The sequence below is a fragment of the Berghia stephanieae genome, chromosome 13 (genome assembly GCF_034508935.2).
Source record: "Berghia stephanieae isolate SIO BIC M18660-M18661 chromosome 13, UCSD_Bste_1.3, whole genome shotgun sequence".
In the NCBI taxonomy this organism is placed as follows: Eukaryota; Metazoa; Mollusca; class Gastropoda; order Nudibranchia; family Aeolidiidae; genus Berghia; species Berghia stephanieae.
In genome coordinates this window covers 29238964-29253963 of record NC_088372.1, presented here as the reverse complement: position 1 = coordinate 29253963, position 15000 = coordinate 29238964, and the positions used below count along the sequence as shown (strand labels likewise).

The 15000-nt window shown below is 39.5% G+C and overlaps 1 protein-coding gene across 1 annotated transcript in view; it reads left to right on the top strand.

Annotated features, from left to right (window-relative positions):
• LOC144958699 (cardioacceleratory peptide receptor-like) overlaps window positions 1-15000 on the top strand; it is a 200765-nt gene that overhangs the window by 178490 nt on the left and 7275 nt on the right. Inside the window, exon 7 of the mRNA XM_078890842.1 lies at window positions 4226-4345. Within this exon, the coding sequence (XP_078746968.1) occupies window positions 4226-4345 (120 nt within the window). The remainder of the gene's footprint in view (window positions 1-4225; window positions 4346-15000) is intronic.

The window sequence follows — 15000 nt, the reverse complement described above, 5'->3', positions numbered from 1 at the left end:
GTGTGTGTGTGTGTGTGTGTGTGTGTGTGTGTCAATAAAATAGGTTTATTTGGTTTCTGATACAGTTGAATCTGCATAAAGTCACCATTCACAAAGTAAACACGTCTTGTTGGTCCCAATTGTTTAGTTCTTTATTTCAATTGTGAGTTATGTCCGGATGTCGACATGACTTTGCTTTCTTCAGCTTCAAAGTTAGTCTGTCAGAACTGTGAAAATCCAGATTCGATTCTACATTCTATAGCGTTAAATGGACAGTAATATTAGCGGCTTGCTAACCTTTGGGCAGGACGCTGGTTTACTCAGCTACTCAATCACTGCTGGGTGGACATGTGTATGTGTGTGGGGGGGGGGGGGGGGGGGGGGGGAACGGAGGAGGGAATTTTAAGAAGGCCAAACTGGACTGCACTCGTGATATATTATTCCCTATTTTTGTCTGTTGTCTGATACAGTCGCTTGTTACCAACCACCCGATGTTCACGAGTATTTTAACATTAAAAATGTAGCCATTTTTTCTGCTTTTAAAATTGTAGATAGAATATAGTGATGAAATATGCCTGGTTTATAGTATAGCGTATCAGCTAAAGAAAACAACAACAACATCAAATACAAAAAAAAAACAAAGACAAAAATACCACAAAAACAAACAAACAAACGAGACGTCCCCTTTATCCTTTGGAGAAAAAAAAATTCTCCAGCAGGCATCTGGTTTAATCGAAAATAGATTTTGACATAGATTCTTGTAGAGGGTGATATCCCAACCACAATGGTAAAATTCTTTTTGTTCACTTCGAGAACCAATCATTGGTAAGAGCAAAGAGTGTGTAGGGTAACGTAGTTACCAAGAGCTCTCACTTCTCTTAACCGCAATGCTATTGTCGCGTGCCAGTCGAGACAGCGAGGTGGGTGTGCTCCGCGTGTATCAAGCGCGCTAGGCTTACTGACACAATGAAGAAAATACGAGTAGAAGACGGAAGATGCGTGGCTTCACCAAAAGCGGGAAGTGAGAGCTCTTGGTAACATAACAATCGTTACCTACAGGCTCTTTGGTAAGAGAAAAAAATGTGTGTCTGTGTGTGTGTGTGTGTGTGTGTGTGTGTGTGTGTGTGTGGAGGAGGGAATTTTAAAAAGCCAAACTCGACTGCACCTGTGATAGATTTTCTATTGTTTGTGTGTTGTCTAATACAGTCGCTTGTTACCCATATCAACCGCCAGATGTTTACTATTTTAAAGTAAAATTATCGCCTTTTATATTTATTTTTTTTGCTCTTTAAATTGTAAATAGGATACAGTTATGAAATATGCCTGGATTTAATTCTAGTGTATCGGCGAAAAAAAACAACAACATCAAAAATAATAACAAAAAACAAAAACAAAACAAAACAAAAAAAAACCCAAAAAAACAAACATTATTTCTCCATCACGCATCCGGTTTAATCCGGCGTAGTGATATCCAAACGACAATGGTAATTCTTAGTGTTAACTTCGAGAACCATTCATGTGAAGAGAAACAAAAAAATTGTCAACACTCACAAAGTCAACACCTCTCGTTGGCCCCAAATGTTTTGTTCTTTATTTCAATGCGTTGAATCAAAAATAGATTTTGACACCTAGATAGTGATATCCCAGCCACAATGGTAATACTTATTGTTAACTTCGAGAACCAATCATTGTGAAGAGAAACAAATAATGTTTGTGTGTGTGTGTGTGTGTGTGTGTGTGTGTGTGCTTGTGTGTGTCAATAAGATAGGTCTATTTGGTTTCTGATACAGTTGAATCCGCATAAAGTCAACACTCACAAAGTCGACACGTCTTGTTGGTCCCAATAAATGTTTAGTTCTTTATTTCAATGTGTTCCATTGATAAGGCAATGTAAATTCTGCTTTACGAAGCTTGAAGACATAAATAACAACGTGAAATTGAATGAAAGCTTCAATTTAATTTAGGAAAACAGAAAAAATGGACTTTTCGGGTTTCCCCTTTATCAACAAAACCGGATGATGGAAACACTACAGACGAATGAGATAGTGTTTTTGTAGTGTTTCATTAATCCTGTTTTGTTGATAAAGGGGAATCCCGAAACGTCCATTTTATCTGTTCTCGTAATCGTATATCAAACTGAAGCTTACATTCAACTTCACATTGTTATTCATGTGAAATATGACGTTGGATAAAAAGTGAGGAGAGGCGGTTTTTATCCTCAAGAGAACTGCTCAACTCACTCACCGATGAAGCACATAGGCCTGTAGTGTATAGATAGTTCGAAGATGACGTCACTCAGGCCTTTGTTATTGTTTTTGCCATCCGCGTTTGTGAGTTGTTCTCACTAAACTGTATTAACCAGACTATAAAAGTTCATGGTTACACAGAGTTTCTGTGTTGGTCCGTTATACTTCCGGATGGCAATGTTGTGAACTCATAGGCCAAGCGCATTCTATCTATACATTTTTTGATACATTAGCGGATAACCCGAAATACATTACCCATCTCATGCACTCATCTTATTATTACTTCTGCATTGTGGGAACCAACATAGCACATAGATCAAGACGAATCTTTTGAGCCATCATCAATAATCAAAATCGGTAGGGTAATACATTCTGTGTGTGCGCGTAAATGAATCTGGCAACAGGGTGACCAGATGGCCATTCCCAACATCAAATGATGACCGATCATTATGCCCTAGAGATTTAATTAATAACCATTTGAGTCTTAATTTTGTTTTGTTTTTTAAATAAGGTTTGCACGTTAGTCGTATATCAATCCGTAAAAATTAGTTTTGTAACGTTTAAATTTGCCATTTATTCTAGTGGAAAAATTTAACAAGGGCTATACGGAATCTTTTTAACCCCCAACTCTATTTTTTAACGTTTAGATTTTCTATGGACGGAGGTCAGATGAAGCATTGAATTAGCAACATATAAAAATTTAACAATATAAACAATATGAATGTTTCGGGAATTAACCCTTATCATAACAAAAAAACAAATGTCTTAGTTGATAAATGGTTATACAATGACGGTTTGGTGCCTGATAAAATCCTTGTTATTTCCTTGTTATGTAGGGATGAAGAGTTATTTTTTAAAATTAGCTTTTATATTGAGAAATATCCACTAAACGTCTCAATGCGCTTTACATGGGGTCCCTGGCCAACAGCAACATTTAACTCTCTCCTTACCAGCAATTTCCGGAAATTAATTTTCTCGAATTTTCACACCAACACTTTAAAAAACATAGATTTATCTTGCTCAAATAGAAAAGCAACAACCCCATTCTATAGATAATAATATTGTATAGCAAAATGAGATTCACAACACAGTGTCCAGTTTTTATAGTTTAACATTTTTTTTCTTTAAATTTTGTGATGCACAAATGAAATCAGAATGAAAAAGAAAATTGTTGGTTGCATCGTAACGAATGTGACGATTTTCCTATGACTGGTAAGGAAAGGCGTAAATAGTAGGGCAAAACATGACGCCCGTTAGGCGATATTACTTTATTTTTGTACAGAGACAACGCCTAACAGGCGTCATGTCTCGTCCTTCATGTTAAATGTTGCTGTTGACCAGGGACCCCTTGTAAAGCGCTTTGCGCACATTTAGTGGATATTGCTCTATATAAAGCTCAATTTTTTAATTTAAAAAAATTAAATGGCCGTGTACTCATTTTACACTTGAATACGGTGAAGGAATGTAAGTAAAGAGTCTTTTCCAAGGACTCAACCATTACTTTTGGATCCAAAGGCGAGTGAGTGTCATACTACCAGACCACATACCGCGTATTGAAGCGCTTATTTTACGTGCCAATTTTACCACACACAAAAATTTTAAGTAGCTATTACAGCCATGATCCTAGTTTTCAGCTCATCTCATGGGGGGGGGGGGGGGGGGGGGGGGGCAGCGTGACTCAGCGGTACGGTCCTTGCTTCGTACCCGAAAGGTACCGAGTTCGATCGCCCGCCCGCTGCGCTGTGTGGCCTTGAGCTCAATTCAATTTGCGGCGCTGCATTGCGGATGACGCCTGGGTTATTATTCCAGCCTTCCCTTGGAATAGACCCTAGAGACAAATTTCCCCTATGGGATGGATAAAGATAATTCTATTTATTTTTATATTATTTATCTCATATCGCCCAGATGAATATTATTTTATTGATGATGATAAGATATGAAACTTGACACACCTCGTTTAATTGATTCGATAACAATTTGATATGTGTTGTTTATCCTAGGCGGGCAGAGCTACGTGGCTATAAACAACGCTCACTTCAGGGAAGGAAACGCCAGTTCAAGAGGAGTCATTCCGAGGGCCAAGATGAAAACAATTAAGATGACATTAGTTATCGTTCTTGGTGAGTAACGGCATGGCATTTTTTCCCCTCCGGAGTCCCATTTACTTCCACTTTCTTTCTCCCCCCATTTCTGTATAAGATAGATGGGTATATTATTATATTAACCATTACGATATTAACCATTTCCCACATAACTCGAGCGACTGTTTACATTTTGATATAGATAGAACGAAGATGACGTCATTTAAGCCTTTGTTATTGTATTTTGCCATCCGCGTTTGTGAGTGATTCTCACTAAACTGTATAGATAGTATGCAGATGACGTCACTCAGGCCTTTGTTATTGTTTTTGCCATCCGCGTTTGTGAGTTGTTCTCACTAAACTGTATTAACCAGACTATAAAAGTTCATGGTTACACAGAGTTTGTGTGTTGGTCCGTTATACTTCCGGATGGCAATGTTGTGAACTCCTTGGACAAGCGCATTCTATCTATAGATAGTATGCAGATGACGTCACTCAGGCCTTTGTTATTGTTTTTGCCATCCGCGTTTGTGAGTTGTTCTCACTAAACTGTATTAACCAGACTATGAAAGTTCATGGTTACACAGAGTTTGTGTGTTGGTCCTTTATACTTCCGGATGGCAATGTTGTGAACTCCTTGGCCAAGCGCATTCTATCTATAGATAGTATGCACTTGGCTAAGAAGCTCATAACATTGCCATCCGGAAGTATAATGGACCAACACACAAAACGGTGTGTATCCATGAACGTTTAAGTCGGGTTAATACAGTTCAATGAGCATTACTCATAAACGCGGATGGCAAAAAACAATAACAAAGACCTGAGTGACGTCATCTGCATACTATCAATAGATAGTTAGAAGATGACGTCACTCAGGTCTTTATTATTGTTTTTTGCCATCCGCGTTTATGAGTACATCTCACTGAACGGTGTTAACCAGACTTTTAACGATCATGGTTACACACAGTTTTGTGTCTTAGTCCGCTATATTTCCGGATGGCAATGTTGTGAACTTCTTAGCCAAGCGCATACTATCTATAATGATATAATTAACCTGATAATGAAAACTAACGTGTGGCTATGTGGTCTAATGGTAGACACTCGCATTTGGAAGGCCCTGGGTTCGAGTCCGCTGCTGAGCGGTGCATGGTTGAGTCCTTGGAAAATGTTCTTTACTCTCTATTCTCTCACCGTTCTCAGGTGTAAAACGAGTACCTGGCCGTTAACAGCGTTGTCTCTGTCGGAAAAAAAAAAATTCAAAATCGCCATATAGGCGTCATGTCTCGTCCTGTGTATTAAGTATCGCTGTTGGCTATGGACTCCTTGTAAAGCCCTTTGAGCCCTTAAGTAGCTATTTCACTATATAAAAGATTAATTGGGGGGGGGGGGTTGTCTTCTTTTTTTAACGTCTTATCCAAAGAATGGCAAGCAATTATTACTTCTATGATCATTATAGTCTTTAAAATGGGCTTGAAACCTGTTTCAAGAGTGGCTTGTATCTGAATCTTTGGCTTTTGATGTAAAAGGTTGGAATTTGTTTGCATGTGTATTTATTTGTGTATATTTCTATCTGTGTCCGTCCAATCATCCAAGTCAAACCATGAGCTTCTATATAGTTGAATAGCCAATTAATGTGCTCTTAACGCTTTATGTTTGAACTGACGAACAAGACAAGAGATCAGTGTGGCGCTACCATAATTTTATTTCAACACGGATAACGTTGTTACCGGCCGGGTACTCATTTTACACCCGAATACAGTGAGGAAATGTGAGTGAATAGCATTTGCGACACCCACAGCTGGATTCGAACTTATTTTGATCTACACGCTAAAAGCCGAGTGTCATACTATCTATGTGACCACTTACGCCTAACCGGGGGTCACGATAGCTCAGTAGATAGAGCACTCGATTCACACGCAAAGGCCCCCAGAACAATTAACCAGTAGATTTTTGACCAATCAAAACTTAAAATTTGTGACACACCTCCACACGTGCTCTGACAAACATATTTGGCTGTTTATAAACAGTACGTGAATGAAATCGACCTCTCTCTGATCATTGTTATTGTTTTTATACCGTCAAATGGGTGACTAGTTATCACACGATTTTCTCGATCAGATTTTAAACAGTTACATTTATACATAATTTTCTGTGTTAGATCTATTGACCAAGCGGTTGAACAGTGGATATTTTATTTAGACACATACCATCGATAGTAAAACCTGTGTAGTTTGCTGTGTCTAACAATCACTACCATTGTTTACATTATGACGATTGTCCGAGAGGCGTGGTTATCTACCTGTGGTGATGTCGATATTTCTTCTTACCCTCCACCCAGCAGCTATAGATAGTATGCGCTTGGCTAAGAAGCTCACAAAATTGCCACCCGGAAGTATAACGGACAAACACACAACACTCTGTGTTACCATGAACTTTTATTGTCTGGATAATACAGTTAAGTGAGAATTACTCATAAACGTGGATGACAAAAAACAATAACAAAGACCCGAGTGACGTCAACTTCGGTCTATCTATAAGGTAGCAGGGTCTGCTTGACCTGGTGTTTAGTACTTAACGATTAGACTAGCTTCCAAAGGGTAGCAAGCAATTGTTATTGTCTATTTTACGTTATAGAAACCCGGATAATGGCTCAAAAAGACTGAAAGAAATTTACGTGATCCATTGGCCTCAAATCGGCATTAATGTCACAGTAATGTCGATGCTAAAAATAGACTTTTTAGTCAAGGATATAAAAATTGGGTTAACTTCTGATGTTTTATTGAATGCGAGATTGATAGGTTTTGTAATCGTACGTCGAAAAAAAAAGGGGGGGGGGGGGGTAATTTTGTTACCCGTGACAAAATATAGTAAAATAAAGAACTATGGAGAAAATCGGGGGTCCCGATAGCTCAATTGGTAGAGCACACGCTTCAAGCGCAAAGGGACCGAGATCGATCCCGGGTGCAGTCGAGATTTTATTTTCTGACCCCTCCCTCCACCCAGCAATGAATGGGTAGCTGAGTATGTTAGATTTGGCGAAAAGTACTTTGCGATAGACTAACGTCCTACCCAAAGGATAGCAAGCCATTGTTATTGTCCATTTCACGCTATAGATAGTTCGAAGATGACGTCACTCAGGTCTTTGTTATTGTTTTTTGCCATCCGCGTTTATGAGTAATGCTCACTGAACTGTATTAACCCGACTATAAATGTTCATGGATACACACAGTTTTGTGTGTTGGTCCGTTATACTTCCGGATGGCAATGTTATGAGCTTCATAGCCAAGCGCATACTATCTATAGAAACCGGGATGTACTCCGGCTCTATGGGCCCAATGAATCATTGGCTCTGATGGACTACTTACTCTCAGATCGCTTTTTGATATAATACGGTAGCCTTTGAGACGATCGGAAGGTTTCATATTTTAAGTGATTCGCCTTAACCATGGCCGACTAGAGTACTATAGTTACGTCATGGCCTTAACCCTTTCCTTACCAGCCATTTTCAGAATCTAAGTGACTATTCTCACCCCCGGGATGCTAGTCTTCATAATAGTATAAAAAGTAGTCCACAATTGTTGTATGTTTAATCCCAAGGTTGTAATGCAGTAATTTGTTAAGTTTCTTGTCACAAGTTGCACAATTTAAAAAAAAAAAATCAATCAAATCCAAATCGCAAAAAGCCGGCGACGTTTTTTTCGGTAATCCAATCGGCCTGGGGGGGGGGGGGGGGGAGGTGAGAATAGAGGCAGCCTTTCAGAATTTTCCCAAAAATTTCACAATCACCCCACACAAACATAGTTTTTTCTTACTCAAACAGAAAAGGGACAAAATACATTCTATGCATGATATTGATCATTAAAATTAACTCTACAACACATTGTCACGTTTTTATAGCTATCTATAATAAAACATTTCTCTTTAAATTGTATGATTTACAAAAGAAATCTGAATGATAAAAGTACTGGCTGGATCGTAACGAATGTGACGATTTTCCTATGGTTGGTAAGGAGAGGGTTAAACCTCGATCACTTCAACCAGTTGACTGCCGTACTCTGGAAAAACATGTATTTGTACGGCTATGTGGTCTTGTGGTATGACACTCGCTTTCGGATCGGAAATGTCCTGGGTTCGAGCCTCGCGCTCGGCGCATAGTTGAGTCCTTGGAAAAGGCTCTTTACTCACATTCTCTCACCGTACTGTTCAGGTGTAAAATGAGTACCTAACCGTTAACAGCGTTGGCTCTGTCCGAAAAAATTGTAATATCGTCTAACAGGCGGCATGTCCCGTCCTACATGTTAAATGTTGCTGTTGACCAGGGACCCCTTGTAAAGCGCTTTGAGCGTTTAGTGGATATTGCTCCATATAAAAAAGCTCTTTTCTAATCCCCACTGCCTGCCCAGCAGTGATTAAGTAGCTGGATCGGTTAGATCTGTCGGAAAGTGCTTTGCGATAGACTTGCGTTCAATCTATAGAGTAGCAAGCAATTCGTAGTGATATAAAGCTTTTTTTTTTTTAATCTAAAAATTTGGCTATAAAACGCTTCCTTCAAAAGAAGTCTTTCTTTAAGTCGTCTTATGTTTCAGTGATTTTGCCTAGGTCAGGGTCGTTTAAATCGATGGAACGATCGATATTTGAAGGTCGAGGATTTGGCCACATTTTAAAATATCTAGATAGTATGCGCTTGGCTAAGAAGCTCACAACATTGCCATCCGGAAGTATGTCGGACCAACACACAAAACTCTGTGTAACCTTGAACGTTTATAGTCTGGTTAATTTAGTTGAGTGAGAATTATTCATAAACGCGGATGGCAAAAAGCAATAACAAAGACCTGAGTGACGTCAACTTCAAACTATCTATATATATAGTGTGCGCTTGGCTTAGAAGCTCACAACATTGCCATCCGGAAGTATAACGAACCAACACACAAAACTATGTGTAACCTTAAACGATAGTCTGGTTAATTCAGTTTAGGGAGAATTACTCATAAACGCGGATGGCAAGAAGCAATAACAAAGACCTGAGTGACGTCAATTTCGTTCTATCTATACTTGTCTTTCCAGAGTTCGACAGTCAACTGGTTAAATAATCCCAAAAAACACATAAAAAAAACAACAACACACACACACACATACACACACACACACACACAAACAAAAATAAAAACAAAACAAACAAAAATATAGAAGAAAATCGCATCAATTTCTTAACAAATTCATATCTGTGGAATGATCTCACAGCCCCAACAAAGTGCAACATAATTTCTTTATCTTTTTTTTTTTTTTGGAGGTGGAGGGTGAGGTGAAGGTGGAGGGTGTCTTTGGAATGAAATAGGGTCACAGCACGCACAAAATGTTGGTCACCCAGGCGAGTTACGCGAATGGAAACTGACAGGAATGAGAAAAAGATAAAAGTCCATCGCGTGCTGTATGCGTATTTGATTATGATCTCTCAATTTCCTAAAAAGATAGATCGATAGACTTGATTTGCCGGTTGATGTTTTGAACATCCTCTGCAACAAACATTTATGATAATAATGAATGGTCGTGTGCGAAAACGAAGAGAGTCCGTAAAATCGGGAAATACCGGTTTTTATGAAGGTCATCCCGAATGGGAGTGATCTATATCCATTTTTTTCGTCCAATCAAGTCATCAATCACCTGATTTGTTGCTGTCCAACGATTGGACATTTCTGAACAAATGTAAACACACTGCTTTGTTTATGAACGTTGTAAATATACTCATGCGTCAAGCTGAACAAAATGACCAATCGTGATGTTAGATAGTTCAAAAACTGTGAACACTTTTCACTATGTGGGTCACTTTGAGCACATTTCGCAATGTGACCAATGATCTCGAGCACATGGAAATGTAATGTAGACCATGCCCATTGCCTTGTGTGTAATCCATTCCTACAAGTTAGAATCAATTGATGTGTTGCTTTTTGCTATAGACATCTATTGTATGTAACACATTGTATGGCAATGGTCGTGTGAGGAAATGAAAGGTATCCATATGATCGGGAAGTACTAAAATTTCAAAGGGATTTGTCAACCCACACCGGAGACTGACTCTGTCCTCTGCCGTCTTCCGGATAACGACGTCGGGCAAAATACTAAGAATAAAGAGAAGAGCCGCTAGACCTACCCATATCAATCACCTGACGTCCTCTGTCGATTTTTTTCGAGCTTTGTATGGGTAGGTCTGGCGGCTCTTCTCTTTATTCTTAGCATTTTCCGTGCCCGACGTCTTCATCCGGAAGACGGCAGAGGACGGCAGTGCCGGGTCGTCGGAGTCAGTCTCAGTGGGTTAGCCCTAAATTTGCAATGTGCCCTTAATCAATATGTAAGTTTAAGTAGTCCTTCAGAGTCATTGGGCCCATGGAGCCGGAGTTTATCCCGGTATCTATAGTGTGAAACGCACAAAAGCAATTGCTTGCTACCCTTAGGATACGACGCTAGTCTATCGCAAAGCACTTTCCGCCAAATCTAACAGACCCAGCTACCCATTCACTGCTGGGTGAACAGGGGGGTCAGAAAAAATCTCGACTGCACCCGAGATCGATCACGTGTGAAGCGAGTGCTCTACCAACTGAGCTATCGGGACCCCCTATCTCAATCGATTGATAGAACGAAGATGACGTCACTCGGGTCTTTGTTATTGTTTTGTTTGTTTTTTGTTTGTTGTTTTTTTTTTGTTGTTTTTTTTTTGCCATCCGCGTTTATGAGTAATTCTCACTAAACTGTATTAACAAGACTATAAACGTTCGTGGTTATACACAGTTTTGTGTGTTAGTCATTTATACTTCCGGATGGCAATGTTGTGAGCTTCTTAGCCAAGCGCATTCTATCTACAGCAATGCTTAAATGGAACAAAAGCACCAATTTCATTTGAAAGACAAATTTAATGATACGGACGTATCTACTTTGTTGGTCCCAAGAGCTCAGTTGTTAGAGCACTCGCTTCATACGCAAAGAATCCTTAGCGAAGTCGAGATTTTCTTTTCTTTCGGATCGGAAGGTCCTGGGTTTGAGCCTCGCTCGATGTACAATTGAGTCCTTGGAAAAGGCTCTTTACTCACATTCTCTCACCGTACTCATGTGTAAAATGAATACCTGGCCGTTAACAGCGTTGTATATGTCCGAAAAAATTGTAATATCGCCTAACAGGCGTCATGTCTCGCCTTACATGTTAAGTGATGCTGTTGACCAGGGACCCCTTGTTAAGCGCTTTGAGCACGTTAAGTGGATATTGCGCTATATAAAAAAGCTCTTTTCTAATCCCCACTATCTCCACAGCAGTGATTAAGTAGCTGGATCGGTTAGATCTGTCGGAAAGTGCATTGCGACAGACTAACGTTCAATTTAAAGTGTAGCAAGCAATCGGTAGTGACCACCCCCCCCCCCCCCCCCCCCCACTTTATCATCAAGGTACAATGAAAACAAAAATTGAGCTTATATATAGTATTTTACGATCACCGGCTTCAGGCAGCCCTTACCGTTTTCTACTTTTCTGAGCTTTTATATAGCGCGATATCAACTAAACGTGTTCAAAGCACTTTACAAGGGGTCCCTGGCCAACAACAACATTTAACATATAGAACGAGGCATATAACACTCTTTTTTTTGACAGAGACAATGCTGTTGACAACGGCCAGGTACTCATTTTACACCTGAGTGACGTGAGAGAATGTGAGTAAAGAGCGTTTTCCGTGGACTCAACTGTGCGCCGAGCGAGGCTCGAACCAAGGGCATTTCGAGTGTCGTACCGCAAGACCACATAGCCGTACAATGGACGAGAAGCTTCCGGCCACTGCCTTTGTACTCACATCATCTCACCAAAATCGAGTGTAATACATATAACTGCAAGAAACGTTGTATTTTTCGGGAAAATAATTATATTACAGTTATCTCCGTTTATAAGCACTTCGGCTACAAGCACAATCCGACTATAAGCACGCTGAGGACTCGAAACAGAATTTTTACTTTATAAACTTACCCCTTTCTAAGCCAAGCGCTCACATTTCTTACCATTGCGATCAAATGACAAAAATACGCTAAAAGAATAACTAAAATAAAATTAATCTTACTTACTTTTTTTGGATACAAAATATTATCCTTGAATTTTATATGCGCAATAACCATTAAATATAGTCAAGCGCTTTACAAGGAATCCTTAGCCAACAGCAATATCTAATATTTAGGAAGATACATGACACCTGTTAGGCGATATTAATTTTTTTCCTCCGTCAAAGATAATGCTGTTAACGACCAGGCCTACTCATTTTACACCTGAGTACAGTGAGAGGATGTGGGTAAAGATCACTTACCAAGGACTCAACTATGTGTCGCTCAGAGTTTGATTCGAACCTTGGACCTTCCGGTTCCAAGGCGAGTGTTCTACCACTAGACCACATACCGCACAAACAGGGTCAACAAAAAACTTGAGCTTTTATATAGAGCAATATCCACTAAACGCGCTCAAGCGATTTACAAAGGGTCCCTGATCAATAGCAACACGCAACATGTAGAGGGAGACATGACGCCTGTTAGGCGATATTACACGTTTTTTTCGACAGAAACAACGGTGTTGACAGTCAGGTACTCATTTTACACCTGAGTACGGCGGGGGAATGTGAGTAAAGAGCCTTTTCCAATGAATCAACTAACTACGCGCCGACGAGGCTCGAACCCAGGACCTTCCGATCCAAAATCGAATGTCATACCTGTATACCACATAGCCGCACTAAGACCTTTAAAATGATCTGTAAATGACGTATGATTCACACCTCGTTCCATCATTGCTTCATGGTCCTAACATATAACAGAAAGTCCTTCAGAGTCTTGAGGTCAAGCAGTGACCAATCAATCCTTGTCAAACCTAAGCCATTGCGTAAAATAGGTGAACAGTCTTTTCAATTTTCGGCCCCCCATTTTTGGAACTCTCTCCCGTCACACGTGAGATGCTCGGATTCGTTGACAACGTTCAAATCTCGCTTAAAGTTTCATCTTTTTACGTCATAATGTTGCAATAATATTTTCATATTTTGTTGTTGTTAAATTGAATTCGTATCACGTTTCCTTCACACTTGTCTCACTGTAATATGTTTTGTTTTATATCACTGTAAAGCGCTTAGAGCCTGTGACAACGGGGTAAAGCTCTATATAAATGCCATTTATTATTATTATTATTATTAAGAGTCATGGAGCCGGAGTTTATCCCGGTTTCTACAGCGTGAAACGGACAATAGCAATTGATTGCTATATTTTGGATAGGACGCAAGTCTATCTTTCGCAAAGTGTTTTCCGACAGATCTAGTAGTCCCCGCTACCCATTTACTGCTCAGTGGACAGAGGGGGAGGGGGGGGGGGTGTCGGAATAAAATGGATTGATCTTAATCCCTTTGCGTGTGAAGTGAGTGCTCTACCAACTGAGCTACCGGATATTACAGCCGTGTTCAGCGCCATCCTCCTATCTCAGTGCCTCACTCATTGTGTTTTTTTGACAAAGGGGAGACCCGACACGTCCATACTATTGAAATGTGTCTGTAAATAAATTCTAAGCTTTTATTCCTTTTATTATTATGATTTCAGTTCATTGAGCTTCAAGCAGCAACGTTTTCATTTCGTGCTCAAATTCAGTTTACCTATAGATGGTATGCGCTTGGCTAAGAAACTCACAACATTGCCATCCGGAAGTATAACGGACCAACACACAAAATGATGTGTAACAATTAACGTTTATAGTCTGGTTAATACAGTTTAGTGAGAATTACTCATAAACACGGATGGCAAAAAAAGCAATAACAAAGACCTGAGTGACGTCGACTTCGTTCTATCTATATTGAAATATGACTGACTGTTGCTAAAATTAAATGTTTTTCTTTGTAAATCATCTCTCTGTTTTATACTTTTAAAAGGGATTTTTTTTACCTGAACCTTTCATTTTATTTACAGGAGTTTGAGGCCCTTTGACCTTAGCAACTCTTACTATGATATGTTATGTTAAAGGGTTTTTTTTTCTGGTTTTGAATGGGACAGCGTGTCTCATCGGTACGGTCTTGGCTTCGTACCCGAAAGGTACCGAGTTCGACTACCCGTCCCGCTGTGTGGGTCTTGAGCAAGTCACCTACCTAGCCTTAGCTCACTTTGAGGAGTCCCACTGCGGCTGACGCGGGGGTTATTCCCCAGTCTTACCTTGGAATAGATCCTAAAGAAAAAATTCCCCTTGGGGATGAATGAAGGGAATTTATTTATTATTTTGTTATTATATTTTGTAAGCATTTAAGTGTGTTCCTTCTAGTGGGATCCTGTGCTTGTGTCTGTCTGGGACTTTTATGTGATAACACACTAAGCACATTGATGGTTTTAATCTTGAAATATACTTCTCTTCTCTACTTAAAACCAGTCCCATTTGTCTTACGTTTCCTGGGATGCTTAGATAGTAAATCTGATATTTCTTCTTTTTTTGTTTGTTTTGTTTTGTTTATTTAATCTCTATCCCTTCTGACAAAAAGGTCTCGCTCCATTCCTGTTATAAGAATAACATGTGTAGCTTTTTAAACAGATGTATGATATCTAGAGAATTAATCGTTAAATAATGAATTTATTATTAAGTGTGAAGTAGATGTGCATGCATGTGTGTTTGTTGTGAATTTGTGAGTGAGTGTGCATGCGCGTGAGCCTATCTATAA